The following is a 21,077-nucleotide window of genomic DNA, read 5'->3' on the forward strand; positions in this document are numbered from 1 at the left end:
TGATGTTAGCCTGATGTTAGCCTGATGTTAGCCTGATGTTAGGCTGATGTTAGGCTGATGTTAGCCTGATATTAGGCTGATGTTAACCTGGTGTTAGCCTAATGTTAGCCTGATATTAGGCTGATGTTAGCCTGATGTTAGCCTGATGTTAGCCTGATGTTAGCCTGATGTTAGGCTGATGTTAGGCTGATGTTAGCCTGATGTTAGCCTGATATTAGGCTGATGTTAGCCTGATATTAGGCTGATGTTAGCCTGATGTTAGGCTGATGTTAGCCTGATGTTAGGCTGATGTTAGGCTGATGTTAGCCTGATGTTAGGCTGATGTTAGGCTGATGTTAGCCTGATGTTAGCCTGATGTTAGGCTGATGTTAGGCTGATGTTAGCCTGATATTAGGCTGATGTTAACCTGGTGTTAGCCTAATGTTAGCCTGATATCAGCCTGCAGAAACCCAGGGTTTCTGCAGGGTTTCTGCAGGGTTTCTGCTGGGTTTCTGCTGGGTTTCTGCTGGGTTTCTGCTGGGTTTCTGCTGGGTTTCTGCTGGGTTTCTGCTGGGTTTCTGCAGGGTTTCTGCTGGGTTTCTGCAGGGTTTCTGTTGGGTTTCTGCTGGGTTTCTGCAGGGTTTCTGTTGGGTTTCTGCAAGGTTTCTGCTGGGTTTCTGCTGGGTTTCTGTTGGGTTTCTGCTGGGTTTCTGCAGGGTTTCTGCTGGGTTTCTGTTGGGTTTCTGCTGGGTTTCTGCAGGGTTTCTGTTGGGTTTCTGCAAGGTTTCTGCTGGGTTTCTGCAGGGTTTCTGTTGGGTTTCTGCTGGGTTTCTGCAGGGTTTCTGCTGGGTTTCTGTTGGGTTTCTGTTGGGTTTCTGCTGGGTTTCTGCTGGGTTTCTGCTGGGTTTCTGCTGGGTTTCTGCTGGGTTTCTGTTGGGTTTCTGCAAGGTTTGTGCTGGGTTTCTGCTGGGTTTCTGCAGGGTTTCTGCTGGGTTTCTGTTGGGTTTCTGCTGGGTTTCTGCAGGGTTTCTGCTGGGTTTCTGTTGGGTTTCTGCTGGGTTTCTGCTCGGTTTCAGCTGGGTTTCTGCTGGGTTTCTGCAGGGTTTCTGTTGGGTTTCTGCTGGGTTTCTGCAGGGTTTCTGCTGGGTTTCTGTTGGGTTTCTGCTGGGTTTCTGCTGGGTTTCAGCTGGGTTTCTGCTGGGTTTCTGCAGGGTTTCTGTTGGGTTTCTGCTGGGTTTCTGCAGGGTTTCTGTTGGGTTTCTGCAGGGTTTCTGCAGGGTTTCTGCTGGGTTTCTGCAGGGTTTCTGTTGGGTTTCTGCTGGGTTTCTGCAGGGTTTCTGCTGGGTTTCTGTTGGGTTTCTGCTGGGTTTCTGCTAGGTTTCTGCAGGGTTTCTGCAGGGTTTCTGCAGGGTTTCTGTTGGGTTTCTGCTGGGTTTCTGCAGGGTTTCTGTTGGGTTTCTGCTGGGTTTCTGCAGGGTTTCTGCAGGGTTTCTGTTGGGTTTCTGCTGGGTTTCTGCAGGGTTTCTGCTGGGTTTCTGTTGGGTTTCTGCTGGGTTTCTGCTGGGTTTCAGCTGGGTTTCTGCTGGGTTTCTGTTGGGTTTCTGCTGGGTTTCTGCTGGGTTTCAGCTGGGTTTCTGCTGGGTTTCTGTTGGGTTTCTGCTGGGTTTCTGCTGGGTTTCAGCTGGGTTTCTGCTGGGTTTCTGTTGGGTTTCTGCTAGGTTTCTGCTGGGTTTCTGCCTCCTTGGAGGGTTATCCAACGTTAGACGAAGGTCAGGAATATAAACGCTGTGCGTGTTGTGGGTGAGGTCACCGCAGGGAGTACAGCGCTTGACTGACTGCAGAGAAAACAACAGCCCCACTCAGCCGCCTCTCATAACTCACTGCTGCAGTGTTATTGTAAGAGTTTATGTTCAACATCGATCTGACGCCTCTGATTTCATTTCCTCCGACCTGACTGCTGCTCCAGAACCTCCGCTCGACCTTCCAGTTTCCTTCTTCACAAACCTTTTTCTCTCTGTCTCCTATGAGTAACCCTGTTTGTCAAACTTTAGTTTCCTCTCGTCCGACGTCCGTCCATGAGGTCGACTCTAAACTCTAAGAACATGTTAACAACGTGTTGGTTGTGTAACCCTGAGGCGAGTGTTAATGATCAGGACCTCTCTGACTTCAGTGTGACATCTAACCTGCACTTTCACACAAGGTCTTCCAAATGAGACAGAAAAGCACAAAGTGATGCTGCGGCAGCTCAGATATGACCTCAGGCGAGGCAAGTTTATTTATAGAGCACAATTCGTACACAAGGCAATTCAAAGTGCTTTACAGCTAAATAAAATCACAAGAAGGCAATAAAATCATTAAAAAGAAAAAAAATAATAATAATAAAAACAGTAATCATTAATTAATTAATTTATAAGTGAAGAGTGCAGATAAAATACTTGCAGGTATCGTATGCACAGCTAAACAGAACTGTTTTCATTTGTTCTGTCCACAGAGAAAACCTCCCAATCACAAGCTGATGGGGCAGCTGCTGCTGCTCAGCTTCTTATGTGTATTTATATTCATGTTTGACCAACTGTTTGATCTATTTTTTATGTTTTTTTGTTTTTTTTATGATTTTATTGCCTTCTTGTGATTTTATTTAGCTGTAAAGCACTTTGAATTACCTTGTGTAAGAATTGTGCTCCATAAATAAAATTGCCTTGCCTTGCTTTGCCTATTTCCTTAGTTTTCCTGATGATTTATATATAAATATTGTTATTATAATCCAGGGGCGTCGCACCCGTGGGGGATGGGGGTGTTTCGACACCCCACCTTTACAGCAAGATGATTTCCCCCCCCCATTTTCCAAAGGTAAACCCGTTTGCCCCATGGATGTATTATATTAACGGTTTGCCCACCCTCGTAGTGCACCAACATACAATGGGTTTTAAAGACTCTGTACCCTCTTTAGAATAATTCCATCCAGATTTGAGCAGTGTAGCTATTGTAGTTTCCATACAGGATCTAGTTTAGGGTGATGAGAATACAAAAAAAGCAGTAAAATGGGCCTATTCTGCATTTTCACAAATCAGAAAAAGGTTTCACAAATACCAAACATGGTTTTAATGAATCTATACCCTCTTTAGAATAATTCTATCCAGATTTGAGCAGTCTAACTATTGTAGTTTCCATACAGGACCTAGTTTAGGGCGATCAAAATGCAAAAAATGCAGTGAAATGGCCCTTTATGCCCATCCATTAAATTCGCAAATCGGATGCCAACTTCAGCGTCGTGTCTATGGGCTTGATGTGGCGCTCATGTGTCCCCCCTGGAACATTTAAAATCACTGCTCCACCCCTGTTATAATCTCTAGTTCACTGCGCTGTATTGGTCATTGTTATCGCAATTGTTGCTGTTACAAAACAGGCCGGAACGTTTCTTCGCTGCACGATTTTCCTGGTCGAACGGGATTGGCAGCCGGACAGATTCCGTTGACATTGCTGAGGAGGAGGACCAGCATCAGCGCCGGGGACAGGTGTTACCAAACCCGCAGCATTCACCGCAGGGAGCCACACAGAAGTGGCATCCCGCTCCTCTCCGCCTGGAACACCGGGACCTGGTGGAGTCATGTACCGGCGGCCGCTGCAGCTCGCAGCCCGGAGTGTCGTTACCGCGGCCGGGCGCAGATCCGCCTGCGGAAAGGTAACAGCTAGCAGCGGCTAACGGCTAACAGCGGCTAACAGCTGGCTAATAGGAGCTGGTGAGCACTTGAAAAAGGATTTATAAATATAATAGTAAAGCGTTTAAACAGGTGAATAAAATGACAGAACACCACAGAACCTGTTAGGCGGTGCCGTTGGTTCTGCGTTCAGTTAAAGCAGAAGTTCAGTTCCATAGCTAACATGCTAACAGGCTAACATGCTAACAGGATTAGTTTACCTGTGGGACAGGCAGCTGGTTTACTGAGGTGAACTTGACCAAACGTCCGTTAAACTTCACTATAAAACACTTCTATTCAAAGGTTTCCACATCACATTAACCCATAGTTTTACTCAATTGAGTCTTCTCAGGTTCTGATATTTATGTTGAATAAAATATAGTTTTCCAGCTGTTTTTTTAAATTTAAAATATTACTTTTGTGTATGATTTAGTTAATCAGTGTAGTAACAGTCAGCCTTTAAATATCATGCTAACTCACCTTTATCTATTTAAGAACAAATAAAGCAAAAAATAGGCTAATTCAACAGTAGATTAAATAAATCAGAATCAGAATTACTTTATTAATCCCTTGCGGGAAATTCCTTTTTTGCATTGCACTCGTTTACAGAAAAAAAGATTAAGTCAGGAAATACAGTAGAGCAAAATGAAGATAATACAATAAGATAAAGTAAAGATAAAGCAAAATTACAACCCCATACAGTAAAATAAAATGACACCCCTCCCATATTAACAGTGTAAAAATAAGACATAAGAATAAGATAAGGAAAATCTCAGTATATATATATCTATATATAAATATATATAGATATATATATATCTATATATAGATATATATATGAGATGATGGTTTGAGGTGCTTTACTTTGGAATCAGATTTAATGGAATGAGCCGTTCATGTTCCACAGACTGTAAAAGAGGCGCATTCAGATGAGTTATGAACATCTTTATAGAGTTATAGAACTTTAAAATCAGTCAGAGGTGGACCAGCGGCAGCTTTCTGAAGGACGACTCCTCTAAACCCGCGCTAATAATTACAGTAATGGAGAAGTTCAGGAGGCACGGACCGCCGTCTCCGGGGGGATGTCGGGCTTTACCTTCAGGGTCGTTCTTAACAGAGAAACTGCACCTGTAACATATGTTAGAGCCGCATAAAGGGAGAAATAATGCAACCACAAGTCTTTTTCATTTGTTTCATTGCCTGAAATTTTATGAATAAAGTTTCAAGATTAAAGTTGAACAACTGAGATTAAACCAATCCAGCCTCACACGGTGACTTTAGATGGATTTTAACTACAACGAAATCCTTCTGTTTCAGCACATAAATCTGCTGAAATAATAAGTTTTGCTACTTTAAGTCTCAGTTTTCCGACTTCTTTTTCTTGCTTGTCCTTGTTTTGGATCAGAAAACGCTGTGAAAATGTCTTGAAGAACCAAGTTTGTTGGATTTCTGTGGTTCAATAAGGAAATAAATAGACTTGATGACAGTTTTCTCTTTAGGATGTGTAGTTGTGTTAAAAGCTATTTGTTCCCATGATGATCTTTAGTCGTTGGACTCCTGGGGAAACATTCCTGTTCTGTTGTCTCCTGGATCAGAGTGTTTTTATCTCTAAGTGTGGGAACTCTTCCTTTACTCGTGTCTTTTTCATCTCTTTCTCCTGCAGGCGTTGGAACATGAATCGTGTTCTCGAGCGTTAGCAGCCAGCGAGCTGGTCAGAGTCAGAGTCAGCTCTCCGTGTCGGACGCTGCACATCAGCACCCAGGTGAGACGCCCGAGATGTTAAACCTGCAGTTCATTCTCTATGGCTGTGTTAGAAACCGCATACTGCATACTACATACTGCATACTGCATACTACATACTGCATACTGCATACTGCATACTGCATACTACATACTGCATACATACTACATACTGCATACTGCATACATACTACATACTGCATACTGCATACTGCATACTACATACTGCATACTGCATACTGCATACTGCATACTGCATGCTGCATACTGCATACTGCATGCTGCATACTACATACTACATACTGCATACTGCATACTACATACTACATACTGCATACTGCATACTGCATACTACATACTACATACTGCATACTGCATACTACATACTACATACTGCATACTGCATACTGCATACTACATACTGCATACTGCATACTGCATACTACATACTGCATACTGCATACTACATACTACATACTGCATACTACATACTACATACTGCATACTACATACTACATACTGCATACTGCATACTGCATACTACATACTGCATACTGCACACTGCACACTACATACTGCATACTGCATACTACATACTGCACACTACATACTGCATACTGCATACTACATACTACATACTGCATACTACATACTACATACTGCATACTACATACTACATACTGCATACTGCATACTGCATACTACATACTGCATACTACATACTGCATACTACATACTGCACACTACATACTGCATACTGCATACTGCATACTACATACTACATACTGCATACTACATACTGCATACTACATACTGCACACTACATACTGCATACTGCATACTACATACTACATACTACATACTGCATACTGCATACTACATACTACATACTGCATACTGCATACTACATACTACATACTGCATACTACATACTGCACACTACATACTGCATACTGCATACTACATACTACATACTACATACTGCATACTGCATACTACATACTACATACTGCATACTGCATACTACATACTACATACTGCATACTACATACTACATACTGCATACTACATACTACATACTGCATACTGCATACTGCATACTACATACTGCATACTGCACACTGCACACTACATACTGCATACTGCATACTACATACTGCACACTACATACTGCATACTGCATACTACATACTACATACTGCATACTACATACTACATACTGCATACTACATACTACATACTGCATACTGCATACTGCATACTACATACTGCATACTACATACTGCATACTACATACTGCACACTACATACTGCATACTGCATACTACATACTACATACTGCATACTGCATACTACATACTACATACTGCATACTACATACTACATACTGCATACTACATACTACATACTGCATACTGCATACTGCATACTACATACTGCATACTGCACACTGCACACTACATACTGCATACTGCATACTACATACTGCACACTACATACTACATACTGCATACTGCATACTGCATACTACATACTACATACTGCATACTACATACTACATACTGCATACTACATACTACATACTGCATACTGCATACTGCATACTACATACTGCATACTGCACACTGCACACTACATACTGCATACTGCATACTACATACTGCACACTACATACTGCATACTGCATACTACATACTGCATACTACATACTACATACTGCATACTACATACTACATACTGCATACTGCATACTGCATACTACATACTGCATACTGCACACTGCACACTACATACTGCATACTGCATACTACATACTGCATACTACATACTGCATACTGCATACTACATACTGCATACTGCATACTACATACTACATACTGCATACTACATACTGCATACTGCATACTGCATACTGCATACTGCATACTACATACTACATACTGCATACTACATACTGCATACTGCATACTGCATACTACATACTGCATACTGCATACTACATACTACATACTGCATACTACATACTACATACTGCATACTGCATACTACATACTGCATACTGCACACTGCACACTACATACTGCATACTGCATACTACATACTGCATACTACATACTGCATACTGCATACTACATACTGCATACTGCATACTACATACTACATACTGCATACTGCATACTGCATACTACATACTGCATACTGCATACTGCATACTGCATACTGCACACTGCACACTGCATACTGCACACTACATACTGCATACTGCATACTACATACTGCATACTGCATACTGCATACTACATACTGCATACTGCATACTACATACTGCATACTGCATACTACATACTACATACTGCATACTGCATACTACATACTACATACTACATACTTCATACTACATCCTGCATACTCATCGATCAGACAGTATTCAGAGCATTTACCCACAATGCATTTCGCTCCTGCCCGAGCCGAAATCAGCCGGCCTGAAGCTGATTTCTCTTAAGCTCTAAACTCTGTAAACTTTAGCAACATTTGAAACATTTTCAGGTGAGAAAGTAGTCGTTTAGATCCCCAACGTGTTGAAAACCTGACAAAATACCGGCTGTTTACCATTTTGTTCCCACGAATTCGGCGCTACTAAAGCTAGCCGCAGTGAGCAACGCACTTCCTGTTATTTTCACAAAATAAAATACCCGTTGCCTTTTATCATAGGGAAAGCCATTACCATACAATTGGTGCTTTTGTTTTGAAAACAGGAAGTGAACCTACCCTCGTTGTAGCTAGCTTGAAACTGCCGTTTTGACAGGAAATGGCGATCGGCGACGTCACGTTACGTTGCATCTTGGGTAGTTTGAGTACGAGTAGTAACCTCATGATGCATACCCAACATTTAGGAGAATCTAGTATGCATCCGGGAACTTAAAAAAAGTTAGAGTTAGTAGGAGTAGTAGGCGGTTTCGAACACATTCTTAGATTTGGGTCCCTGGATCCGAGATGAACCGGTAAAAACCTTCTTTCCTTCCAGCTCTGTAATGTGAAGGAGACGCCTCAGCACACAGAAGAGGAGGTCGGGGCCTTCACCAAGCTCATCGAGGCCATGGGCTTCACGGCGCCGCTCAAATACAACAAATGGGTGAGTCGGAGTAACGGGTTCATACACATAAAACGGGTGGCTTTGGTCTCTCTGTTCCGTGCGATTCCAAACGTGGAGGATCTGCAGCTCACTGAAGGAGAGCGGTTTGTAGTTCCTGACTGACGGCAGACAGTTCATCATGGCCGCCTCTCAGGAACGTTTCATAAACTCTCAGATCTGAACTTCTGAACTTCGACTTTAAAGATGTGAAAATGTGTCACTGATGTTGTTTTTTTGTCATCTTAGAAAATCAAGATTGCCGCCTTGCGCATGTACACGTGTTGTGTCGAGAGAATCAACTACGACGAGTTCTTTGAAAGTAAGCCCGCCGTCTTCATAAATAATGCACCACAGCTCCATCTCCCCTCCGTCCTCTTTGGATGCAGGAGGTCCGTCAACGTCTCTAAAGTTTAAGTCTAAAGTTTCCCGGGAATATTTTTTTGACGGACCGACACGATGTGGCATCTAAAGATGATGTCACTGAGCTTTAACCCTTTAAACACGGACGTGTCTTTAAAGACCAACATGACAAAAACATTTCAAAATGCTGAAGCTTAGAAATGGAAAAAATACTGAGTCTGACCCAAAGTTTATAAAGGTTGTAGATTTAATCACCTAATTCACATATGGTTACATGACCGATGACATCACTGCGTGTACCCTACCTGCGTTGTACCCTACCTGCGGTGTACCCTACCTGCGTTGTACCCTACCTGCGGTGTACCCTACCTGCGTTGTACCCTACCTGCGTTGTACCCTACCTGCGGTGTACCCTGCCTGCGTTGTACCCTGCCTGCGGTGTACCCTGCCTGCGGTGTACCCTACCTGCGGTGTACCCTACCTGCGGTGTACCCTACCTGCGTTGTACCCTACCTGCGGTGTACCCTGCCTGCGGTGTACCCTACCTGCGGCGTACCCTGCCTGCGGTGTACCCTGCCTGCGGTGTACCCTGCCTGCGGTGTACCCTGCCTGCGTTGTACCCTGCCTGCGTTGTACCCTACCTGCGTTGTACCCTACCTGCGGTGTACCCTGCCTGCGTTGTACCCTGCCTGCGTTGTACCCTGCCTGTGGTGTACCCTGCCTGTGGTGTACCCTGCCTGTGGTGTACCCTACCTGCGGTGTACCCTACCTGCGGTGTACCCTGCCTGTGGTGTACCCTACCTGCGGTGTACCCTACCTGCGCGGTGATGTGAGTGCAGCCCGTAAACATCAGTGAAAAGTCTTCTAATAAGCTGGTTGTTTTGAATGCTTTGTTGGGGGGCTGTAACATCATCCCATGTTGGGTTCACAGCTGATATATTTCAGTGTGGTGGTGCTTGGTTGGCACAGGTCACTGTCAGCACCTGCTTCACACCTCTCTGCCTGGCACAAACACTGTAACTCAGTAATCCTGAACCTCCTGCTGTTTCTTTTTTGAGATCTGAGTTCGGTAAACGATCGTATCAGGACACAATGTCCCGTCAAGATTCTGAGAAACGGTGCAAAGCGGAGCCGACAGTCTTGAGTGTTTTAACTTGCTGATTCTTCGCCTCCATCAGTCGACTCTTTCCTGTCAGAAAACGTCAGAACAGACGTCGGTTCTGCAGCCGGTTAAAACCCGTGTCTTCTGTTTCAGAGTGCTCCCTCCCCGACACCCTCAACTCCTGGTTCCTGGTCGCTCAGGTGCACGTTTGGTGAGTCACGCACACAACGATCGCTTTACCAGGAACACCTGTACACACACATGAATGCAGCTCTGCAGCCAGCCAATCAGGTGAAAGCGGTCAGGAGTTTCAGGTCAGGATCATCTGTGTGGGGGTGCTTCCTGGATCCATCCTGAGCATCAAACTCTAAGGGAGCTTATGATTTTAATGAATTTATCGTTCCGTTCTCAGTGGAGGAAATTCTCCTGATTTCTTTATTCTAATAATCTTTAGCTTGTAAATGTAATAATAATTATAATTACAATGAATTGAATTCCAATTGGCTTGAATTGGACTTTATTATTTAAGTGCCTTGAGATAACATTTGTTGTTTTTGGCGCTATATAAATAAAAATTAATTGAATTGACATGTTGCAGGATTCGGGCTTATCTGAGCCACATTTATCTCTTATTTCCTGAAACCTTCTCAGTCTTCCTTCTTTCCCCAAAGCTCTATGTTGTGATTCTTTTTGTTGTTCGTTGTATGAACCCATAATCATAATTATTAGGGTTAAATGTCTCCACTTTGACGACTGTAAACCCATATTTTCAAGGTAAAATTTGTGACGCACAGTATAAATGTATCATAAAACGTGTTGAAGCAGTAATAACTAGGGGCGGGTATTGGCAAAGAAGTCACGATGCGATTCTATCACGATGCATCGCGATATTTTCACTGAACATACTTAAAAAAAAATACAGCCATTACCAGTGGCTGACTGTCTGTGTATGATCTGGATAGTGTCTTCAATTGATACATAACTCAAAGCAAATCAATTCATAACTGTACTTATTGAAACAATTTTTGGAGGTATTGCCATTAAAACAAATGTTACTGGACACACTCATCACAAAAAGTGCATAGGATTTATAAAACCTAAAATAATAAAATAGGGATGATCAGTACAGACAAAAAAAGTGCATAGGCTTTATACAACTATAAAAAATATACACATATATTGCAAACATCCCTTGCAGCGAAATGCATCAATTGCATGTGTCCTATCATTAAAGGCATAAAAAAAAAAAATAATCGATACTTGGCGTCCAGAATCGATGCAGTAGATGCATCGTCATGACAATAACTGTCCGTGTGAGACGGGATTTAAACGAACGCAGCGAGCAACGCACTTCCTGTTATTTTCACAGAATAAAATACCCGTTGCCTTTTATCATAGGGAAAGCCATTACCATACAATTGGTGCTTTTGTTTTGAAAACAGGAAGTGAACCTACCCTCGTTGTAGCTAGCTTGAAACTGCCGTTTTGACAGGAAATGACGATCGGCGACGTCACGTTACGTTGCATCTTGGGTAGTTTGAGTATGAGTAGTAACCTCATGATGCATACCCAACATTTAGGAGAATCTAGTATGCATCCGGGAACTTCTGCTTACTCAAACTCGCTTACTAACTCAGAAAGTTAGTAGGAGTAGTAGGAGTAGTAGGAGAAGTATGCGGTTTGGAACACAGCCCACCTGTCCTCAGTTTCTGAAGAAGAAGAAGAAGAAGAAGAAGAAGAAGAAGAAGAAGAAGAAGGAGGAGGAGGAGGAAACTGTAATGTGTGTTTCCCTGCTTGCTGTGTTCAGGATGTGTTTGGTCCGGATGCGGCAGGAGGGCAGAGAGGGGAAGTACATGTGCCGCTACATCGTCCACTCCATGTGGGAGGACGTGGAGCAGAGGAGCAAGATCATGGGGGTGAGTCGGGTTTGTGTTCGGGGGATTAAAGACGGGATCGTATGACCATCAACACATACTGCACATACATGACATGATGCCACAGGTACCCTGAGCTCAGCTAAATATAACTGCTTCAACCAGCTGTGGGTCATGTGACAGTAATTCCACCTTAAATGAGACCATGTTGGATTGTCCTCATGGCAGAGGATCAGTCTGCTTCCTGGGCCGATCTCTGACAGCTTCCACCGCTGTGGGCTCTGCCTGCATCCATCAGCTTCACCCCGACCGCTGGCTAGGGATGGGAATTGATAAGATTATTACGATTCCAATTCCATTTTCGATTCTGCTTAACGATTCAGTTCTTTGTCGGTTCCCTTATCGATTCTCATTTGGAGAAAAAGGACAACAAACCGGTCGATCAGCATCAACTTTGTTTAGTGTAGAAGTAACACGAGTCATGACCTCACAAACCCAACAACGGTGAGGTCCACATTGGTCTATCCTGGCCTGGGTAATTTAACTCTTCCTGCTCTGGTGAAAGGAGAAGCTGGAGGTAGAGGTGAACTGGGGGTAGTACCACCAGCCTCTGGCTCTGAGCCAGTCAGGCTCTGTCTCTCATGATTTCATCTAAATGTAATGCCTGAGAAGGCATTCATTTAACCTTAACCGTTACTAACAGCAGCTTTTACAATCAGGCAAATGGTGCTAACATGATAGGCAGTGTTTGTTAGTTAGTTACCTGCAGTGTTAGCCGAGGACATGCTAACGTTGCTAACGTTGCTGGGTTCAGATTCACCAACGTTAATCATTCATTCATAGTTATTGCATGTTGGTAGTATTTCCTCCCTTTGGTGAAATATTCACTTTGCAAGTTGCCCTGTTGTCGTCTTTTTTAGGGATGTGTAACCAAACTTTCGAGCGTTTGTAACGCTTGGGCGCCATGTTTACTGTTGGCTGCTGGCTGCGCCGGACTCGCCACGCAACGCTGCGTGGTGACGTCATTCGCGCCCACTGGAATCGATAAGGGAATCGTTTGCAAAATCGCCAAACGATTCCAAGGAATTGAAACAGTGGGAACCGGTTCTCAACAAGAACCGGTTTTCGATTCCCATCCTTACCGGCGGGCGCCGTTTCTCGTGTTTTACAGGTGGAACCTGTCCTGCGTGTCGCTCGGATCAGATCCTGGTTGCTGTTTCACTTCTGAACATTCCCGTTTTTAAACACTAAAATGTGACTTTCATGGATTTCTGGTGTTTTCTTTGCTGCCTGGAAGGTTTCATCTGTAAAACATCAGTAAAGTTCATCAGAGTTCAGATCTTCAGATGTTTTGCTCTTCCAGCCAAAAAGTCAGAAACCCAAAGAAGTGTTTAAACTCGACTTCCTGATTGTTTTTCTGTTTTAAACTCGATTAACGGACTCGTCTGAGCCCCACAGAGCCGGCGTGATGTTTGACAGCGGCTGTATTTTCCACAGCAGCTCGGTTTCCTCCCTCAGAAACCAGACGTTTAGCTTCCAAACTCAGTCTCATACTCGTGATTTTAGCAACATTTCCGCTTCAGGCTGATGCAGCGTGTTCCCACCGAACCATGGAAGGCTTCATGAGACGCAGGTTTTGTTTGGTTAAAGTTCTACATCAGCATAATTCTGCCAAACCAGCAGGAAGTGCAGCCAGGTCCCGGGAGAAGGAGGCTGGCTGCAGAGCCTCTATTCTCAGTCAGTGGAGCAGCTCCAGGATGCTTTTCTATAAACTGTTATCTGCCTGTGGAGCCTTTTAAAGGTGTTTATAGTTTGTCATTTTTCTCCTTAAAGTCAACCTTTAGTTACTTTTTAATTGATAATCCGTATTAGGGCTGAAACGTCTCCTCAAATAACTCGATTACATTGAGTCCATTGTAAAAGCGCAGTTAGCTTAGCACGATAGCACAATGTCAATGCTACAGCACCTCAGCAGAAAGCAGCCAGTTCACATATCGAGTCCACTGAGCGGAACAAACACAAGGGAACATTTCACATTAACATTTTAATGGAAATCAGTCGGATTGTTAGCCGAGAAGGAAGCTAGCCGAGAAGGAAGCTAGCAGAGAGCAGAAGGAAGCTAGCAGAGAGCAGAAGGAAGCTAGCAGAGAGCAGAAGGAAGCTAGCAGAGAAACAGAAGGACGCTAGCAAAGAACAGGAGGAAGCTTGGAGAGAACAGGAGGAAGCTAGCAGAGAACAGAAGGAAGCTAGCAGAGAACAGAAGGACGCTAGCAGAGAGCAGAAGGACGCTAGAAGAGAACGGAAGGAAGCTAGCGGAGAACAGAAGAAAGCTAGAAGAGAACAGAAGGAAGCTAACAGAGAAACAGAAGGACGCTAGAAGAGAACGGAAGGAAGCTAGCGGAGAACAGAAGGAAGCTAGAAGAGAACAGAAAGACGCCAGCAGAGAAACAGAAGGAAGCTAGGAGAGAACAGAAGGAAGCTAGCAGAGAAACAGAAGGAAGCTAGCGGAGAACAGAAGGAAGCTAGCAGAGAACAGAAGGAAGCTAGCAGAGAACAGAAGGAAGCTAGCGGAGAACAGAAGGAAGCTAGCGGAGACCAGAAGGAAGCTAGCAGAGACCAGAAGGAAGCTAGCAGGGAACAGAAGAAAGCTAGCAGAGAACAGAAGGAAGCTAGCGGAGAACAGAAGGAAGCTAGCAGAGACCAGAAGGAAGCTAGCAGAGACCAGAAGGAAGCTAGCAGGGAACAGAAGAAAGCTAGCAGAGAACAGAAGGAAGCTAGCGGAGAACAGAAGGAAGCTAGCAAAGAACAGAAGGAAGCTAGCAGAGAACAGAAGGAAGCTAGCAGAGAACAGAAGGAAGCTAGCAGAGACCAGAAGGAAGCTAGCAGAGAACAGAAGGAAGCTAGCAGAGAACAGAAGGAAGCTAGCAGAGACCAGAAGGAAGCTAGCAGAGAACAGAAGGAAGCTTGGAGAGAAACACTTTAATTTTTGTCCCGTAAAGCAGCTTGTTTTTAAAAACAGCTCATTTTATCAGACATTTTGTGTCTGTAGCATCAGAGGCTGCTGGTTAATGTGTCGAGTTAACTGCTGTTATTCTGAGTCACTGTGTTGTCTGATAACAGACAATAAAACAGGAAATAAGAGGCTTTATTTGGATTTCGATGATCATTATTGAAAAAATATTTCTTATCGATAAAATACTATTACGTAAATAATCATTTGCTGCTGCTCAGTATTATAAACAGATTATTTTTGTTTTTCAGTTAATAACTTTTTACTGTTTGTGTCCGATCTGCCTTAAAGAAACTTACATTTAATTTAATTTTCATTAAAAAACGGCCGTTTCTCCATATGATTACACACAAAATATTAAAAACAGAAACAAAGATATTAAACTGAAGAAATGCTGAGGAGAAACTTTGATTTATTTATTTTTGGGTTAGGAAAGCTTTGCCTTTTTCAGGGTTTCCTAAAGCTCAGAGTTGGTGTTTGAGCTCTGTTTTTACAAGCGGCAGCAGTGATTGGAGTCGCTCTCGGGTTTCATGTTAATTGTGATGAAGAGGAGGAAAAACGTAGCTCATTTCTGCTGCTGAAGCCAAACCGACTGATGGTTTCAGGACCTTCATTAGATTCTACCGCAGTCGTGAGCAGACTTTCTGAACTGAATTATTTTTGCTTAAACCTTTCACAGACGTGTCTTTGTTGCAATATCGGGCTTTCTGACATTTTTCGTCCTATGAATGGCGGGGTCAGTTTGTGCTAAACTGATGAAACTCGTTGGTAAAACGTGTCAACCTGAACTTTAATGAGTTCTCCTCCGAGTCTCACCTGCTGCTCAGGTTTTTCAGTCACTGAAAAGCTGATCTTTATTTGATTATTCATGAACTTCTGCCTTTTTTTAACCATTAAAGAAAATTATCATGATAGTTTAAAGTTGTTTATTTTCCAAAGTTTGTAATAACTTACATCAGACGAAAGTACAAAATATTCTTCTTTTTTTTATTTTTATTTTTTTATTGTTGTTATTATTATTATTTTACAAAATATTCTCATTTATTTATTGTTTTTTATTGTTTTTTTATATTATTATTATACAAAATATTCTCTTTAATGGAGCTCTGATCAGAGAATATTTTCAGCTTTACAAAATATTTTTATAACATCAAAAATGTTTATTGTGTTTTAGTCAAATATCTGAACGTCTGTGAGGATGAAGTTTGGACACTTACGTTCCCGTCGAGATGAACAGTCGTAGCGTTACAAATGGTGCCATCATCTGGTCAAAATTTACTTTGATTTGAGATCAAAAACCCGAACTGCAAACGTGAACTCAGTTTTTAGTTTTAGTTAGTATGAGTTAGCACGAGTTAGGGTGAGTTAGCGTGAGTTAGCACGAGTTAGGGTGAGTTAACGTGAGTTAGGGTGAGTTAGCGTGAGTTAGCACGAGTTAGGGTGAGTTAACGTGAGTTGGCGTGAGTTAGCACGAGTTAGGGTGAGTTAGCGTGAGTTAGCACGAGTTAGGGTGAGTTAGCGTGAGTTAGCACGAGTTAGGGTGAGTTAACGTGAGTTAGCACGAGTTAGGGTGAGTTAGCGTGAGTTAGCACGAGTTAGGGTGAGTTAACGTGAGTGAGCGTGAGTTAGCACGAGTTAGGGTGAGTTAGCACGAGTTAGGGTGAGTTAGCGTGAGTTAGCACGAGTTAGGGTGAGTTAACGTGAGTTAGCGTGAGTTAGCACGAGTTAGGGTGAGTTAGCGTGAGTTAGCACGAGTTAGGGTGAGTTAACGTGAGTGAGCGTGAGTTGGTGCGAGTTGGCTTTAGTTAGCATGAGTTAGCATGAGTTAGCACTAGTTAGCATGAGCTAGCACGAGTTAGCATGAGTTGGCGTTAGTTAGCACGATTTAGCATGAGTTAGCAAGAGTTGGCATGCAGGCCCGGCTGCTCCTTTCGATGATCCACACAGGCTGAACAGCGGCTCAGCGCTCCGTCAGTGCGTCGTTCTCTCCGCTGAGTGGCGCTGTAGCAGAGCGTGTGATTCCCGCTGGTGCGTCTCTTCTTCCTGTTCACTTTGAACGGCGCCACGTCTTTCGTTGTGCTGAATTGTGCGTCCGATGCTTTGCTAGCGTAGCCTGTAGTTTGAAGACATCGGCCAATCAAATTCTCGGATGATTGTACGACTGATCGAGTGACCGACTGTCGCACCAGCTCTGAGCGTCTGGCCACCTTCAGGAGTTCGCGTCCGGGCGAATCCTGAACTCGCACTCTGAGGTTAACCGTCGTTATCGTCCACAGACCCAAATCTTTGCTTTGGTGTGATTTCATTTACAGATCCACCTTCATCTCCATGTCAAAAAACTCTTTCCTCTTCTCTGACTGAAAGTTCTCCCACAGGATCTTTAGAAACTTAATTTAAGGGAAATACAAACTCTGTGAAGCAGCTAATAAAATGAGCTTGTTTGTGTTTGTGATGCAGATCGACGCCATGCACAGGAAGGAGGCCATGAAGGCCATGACCGAGACCTTCTACGCCGCCATCTTTGGATACGACGAGGTGAGGCTTCGCTGGTGGAGTTTTTGAAGGTTTAAAAAGCGATGGAGACGAGACGGATGTTTGTTTTCTGCAGGGAATTCTGTCGGATGACTGCGTGCTGGCTGCAGCTCTGTGGAGAAACCTGTTCAACCGTCAGTGTGAGGACCCCAAACAGCTGGAGCTGATGGTGGAATACGTCCGCAAACAGGTGGGATACCAAGCTTCAGACACGTCCAGGGCCGCGTTCCAAACCGCATACTTCTCCTACTACTCCTACTAACTTTCTGAGTTAGTATGCGAGTTTTAGTAAGCAGAAGTTCCCGGATGCATACTAGATTCTCCTAAATGTTGGGTATGCATCATGAGGTTACTACTCATACTCAAACTACCCAAGATGCAACGTAACGTGACGTCGCCGATCGTCATTTCCTGTCAAAACGGCAGTTTCAAGCTAGCTACAACGAGGGTAGGTTCACTTCCTGTTTTCAAAACAAAAGCACCAATTGTATGGTAATGGCTTTCCCTATGATAAAAGGCAACGGGTATTTTATTTTGTGAAAATAACAGGAAGTGCGTTGCTCACTGCGGCTAGCTTTAGTAGCGCCGAATTCGTGGGAACAAAATTGTAAACAGCCGGTATTTTGTCAGGTTTTCAACACGTTGGGGATCTAAACGACTACTTTCTCACCTGAAAATGTTTCAAGTATGCAGTATGCAGTATGCAGTATGTAGTATGCAGTATGCAGTATGTAGTATGCAGTGTGCAGTATGCAGTATGTAGTATGTAGAATGCAGTATGTAGTATGTAGTATGCAGTATGTAGTATGCAGTATGTAGTATGTAGTATGCAGTATGCAGTATGCAGTATGCAGTATGTAGTATGCAGTATGTAGTATGCAGTATGCAGTATGTAGTATGCAGTATGTAGTATGTAGAATGTAGTATGCAGTATGCAGTATGCGGTATGTAGTATGCAGTATGCAGTATGTAGTATGTAGTATGCGGTATGTAGTATGCAGTATGCAGTATGTAGTATGCAGTATGCAGTATGCAGTATGTAGTATGCAGTATGCAGTATGTAGTATGCAGTATGTAGTATGCAGTATGTAGTATGCGGTATGTAGTATGCAGTATGTAGTATGCGGTATGTAGTATGCAGTATGCAGTATGCAGTATGTAGTATGTAGTATGCAGTATGTAGTATGTAGTATGCAGTATGCAGTATGTAGTATGCAGTATGTAGTATGCAGTATGCAGTATGCAGTATGCAGTATGTAGTATGCAGTATGTAGTATGTAGTATGCGGTATGTAGTATGCGGTATGCAGTATGCAGTATGCAGTATGTAGTATGTAGTATGCAGTATGTAGTATGCAGTATGCAGTATGCAGTATGTAGTATGCAGTATGTAGTATGCAGTATGCAGTATGCAGTATGCAGTATGTAGTATGCAGTATGTAGTATGCAGTATGTAGTATGTAGAATGTAGTATGCAGTATGTAGTATGCAGTATGCAGTATGTAGAATGCAGTATGCAGTATGCAGTATGCAGTATGTAGTATGCAGTATGTAGTATGCAGTATGTAGTATGTAGTATGTAGAATGTAGTATGCAGTATGTAGTATGCAGTATGTAGTATGCAGTATGCAGTATGCAGTATGTAGTATGCAGTATGTAGTATGCAGTATGCAGTATGCAGTATGTAGTATGCAGTATGCAGTATGCAGTATGTAGTATGCAGTTTGGAACACAGCCAGGTCTCTACAGAAGCTTTAGTTGAACCCTCCCTCCGGCTCCCAGAAAGACTTAAATCTCACTTCATCTGCGTCTTAAACAAGATGAAGTGAGATAACCAGATATTCATTTGAACCAAAAACTGTTAAAACTGGCTGAAGTCTTAGTATGGAGGCCCAAAAGTGTCATTATTTATCTGTATTTTCAAACTACAGGATCTTAAAAGGTCAAAAAGTTCCTGTTTCCATCAACTTTTCCTGTTTGTCTCGTAATAAACGATGGAACCATCGTTGGGTCCCTGAACCCAGGATGGTGATGATGTGGGGGGGTTCCTGGAGGCTAAACATGGCCGCCCTGCTTTATGTGCAGATGCAGTTCATCGACACTCTGGAAGGGAACGACCTGCTGCTCACAGGAGAGGTGAAGTGGCGCCCCCTGGTGGAGGAGAACGCTCAGAGCGTCCTGAAGGTGGCCCGACCCACCTACAACGACACGGGGCTGTGAGGCCCAGCAGCTTCTTCTTCTGTTGTTTCTGCCCTCAGTTCTTCTTCTTCTGTCACTGTGTACCGTCTGCTGCTCATCATCATGTCCCATCTGTTGCTGCAGCTTCTTTCTGCTCCTGTATTCCACTCTTCTTCTTCTTCTTCTGTTGTTTCTGTCCTCAGTTCTTCTTCCTCTCATTTCATCAGATGTTTTCAGCAGAAATGTGTCAGCAGCTTCAGTGTTAGGTCAGACTTTCTGACTCGAACCAGGAAGCGCCTCCGTGTTCCGGTCTGAGAGCGTCCCCACAGACTGTATTTATATTTCTGTTTTTCACCAGCTCTGCTCCGTATTTATAATATATTTTGAATACCTCTGTGTTTACACTCTTCTCCTGCAGGGCGGAGGCCCGCCGCGTCTCCGCTCCAACACTGTTTGAATAAAGTTTCACCTGAATAGTTGGTGTCAGCTGTTCCCCCGATGCTCTCAGACCTGAACAGGAAGTGAACTCGTCTCTGTTTTTAAAGCGACTTAATAAAGTTGTTTGGACCGAAGCCCTGAGCTGCGTCGTCTTTCTTCTTCTGTGGTTCTTATAGTTCAGCTGAACACCAGGAAACATCTGGACAGATACCCCTCCAAGACTCATCACAGCTCTCATAACCCTTTATTATCTCATTTCTGTGTTAATCATAACTGAGTAGATCCATCCATCCAGGGCCGGCCCAAGCCTTTATGGGTCCTTCAGCAGAATTTCATGTGGGGCCCCCCTACAGTCACCTCAGCTCCAGATGCCTCATTATTCCACAGGCTACACTGTTATGTGTGTAACGGACCCACAATCATCAGCATTATTTGTAATCATCTTACATTATACAGGTGTCATTCTTGTTTTTAACCTTAAAGGGATAGCAAACTCATAAATATGGTTTAATTAACTTCTACATAAAGAGTGATGTATAAGTATGGCTCATTAATTTAACTATTTGAAAGTAACATCAGCAGGCTGGAGACTGCATTTATAGTAAACACGTTAAATAGTTTAATTTCTTTCAGATGTGCAATGGTGTGCAAAATGTTCAAAATCCAAAATAGAATCAAATGACATTAACATTATCTTACAGTAAAATAAAGTTGTAATCAAAATTAAATAATTTTGCCCATCGGTGGCAGCAGCCAACAGGAGGCATAAATTAACCTAGTATTAGTATTTTGTCAAAATTATTATTTTTTTTTTTCTGGTGTAATACAATTTCGTTTAAATTGTTCAGTGTTATTTTAATTTAATGTATATATTTACTTCATCACAACGTCTCGGTGCTCTCTGGGGCCCCCTGGTGGCGTGGGGGCCCTAAGCGACCGCGTAGTTGGCATACGCCTTGGGCCGGCTCTGCATCCGTCCATCATCTTCTCCCTCTCCGGGGATCGGGTTGCAGGGGCAGCAGCTTCAGCAGAGA

The 21,077-nt window shown here is 43.2% G+C and overlaps 1 protein-coding gene across 1 annotated transcript; it reads left to right on the plus strand.

Moving 5' to 3' along the window:
* The first annotated feature begins 3,421 nt into the window (after positions 1–3,421).
* uqcc1 (ubiquinol-cytochrome c reductase complex assembly factor 1) lies at positions 3,422–20,177 on the plus strand. Its single transcript, XM_075460023.1, has 9 exons — positions 3,422–3,661; positions 5,341–5,439; positions 8,443–8,550; positions 8,797–8,869; positions 10,166–10,223; positions 11,820–11,928; positions 17,354–17,431; positions 17,505–17,618; positions 19,513–20,177. Exons 1-9 carry the CDS (start codon positions 3,587–3,589, stop codon positions 19,645–19,647), a joined length of 849 nt encoding a protein of 282 aa, XP_075316138.1. The 5' UTR covers positions 3,422–3,586; the 3' UTR covers positions 19,648–20,177.
* The last annotated feature ends 900 nt before the right edge of the window (positions 20,178–21,077 follow it).

This window comes from Odontesthes bonariensis, chromosome 3, assembly GCF_027942865.1.
Source record: "Odontesthes bonariensis isolate fOdoBon6 chromosome 3, fOdoBon6.hap1, whole genome shotgun sequence".
Taxonomy (NCBI): Eukaryota; Metazoa; Chordata; class Actinopteri; order Atheriniformes; family Atherinopsidae; genus Odontesthes; species Odontesthes bonariensis.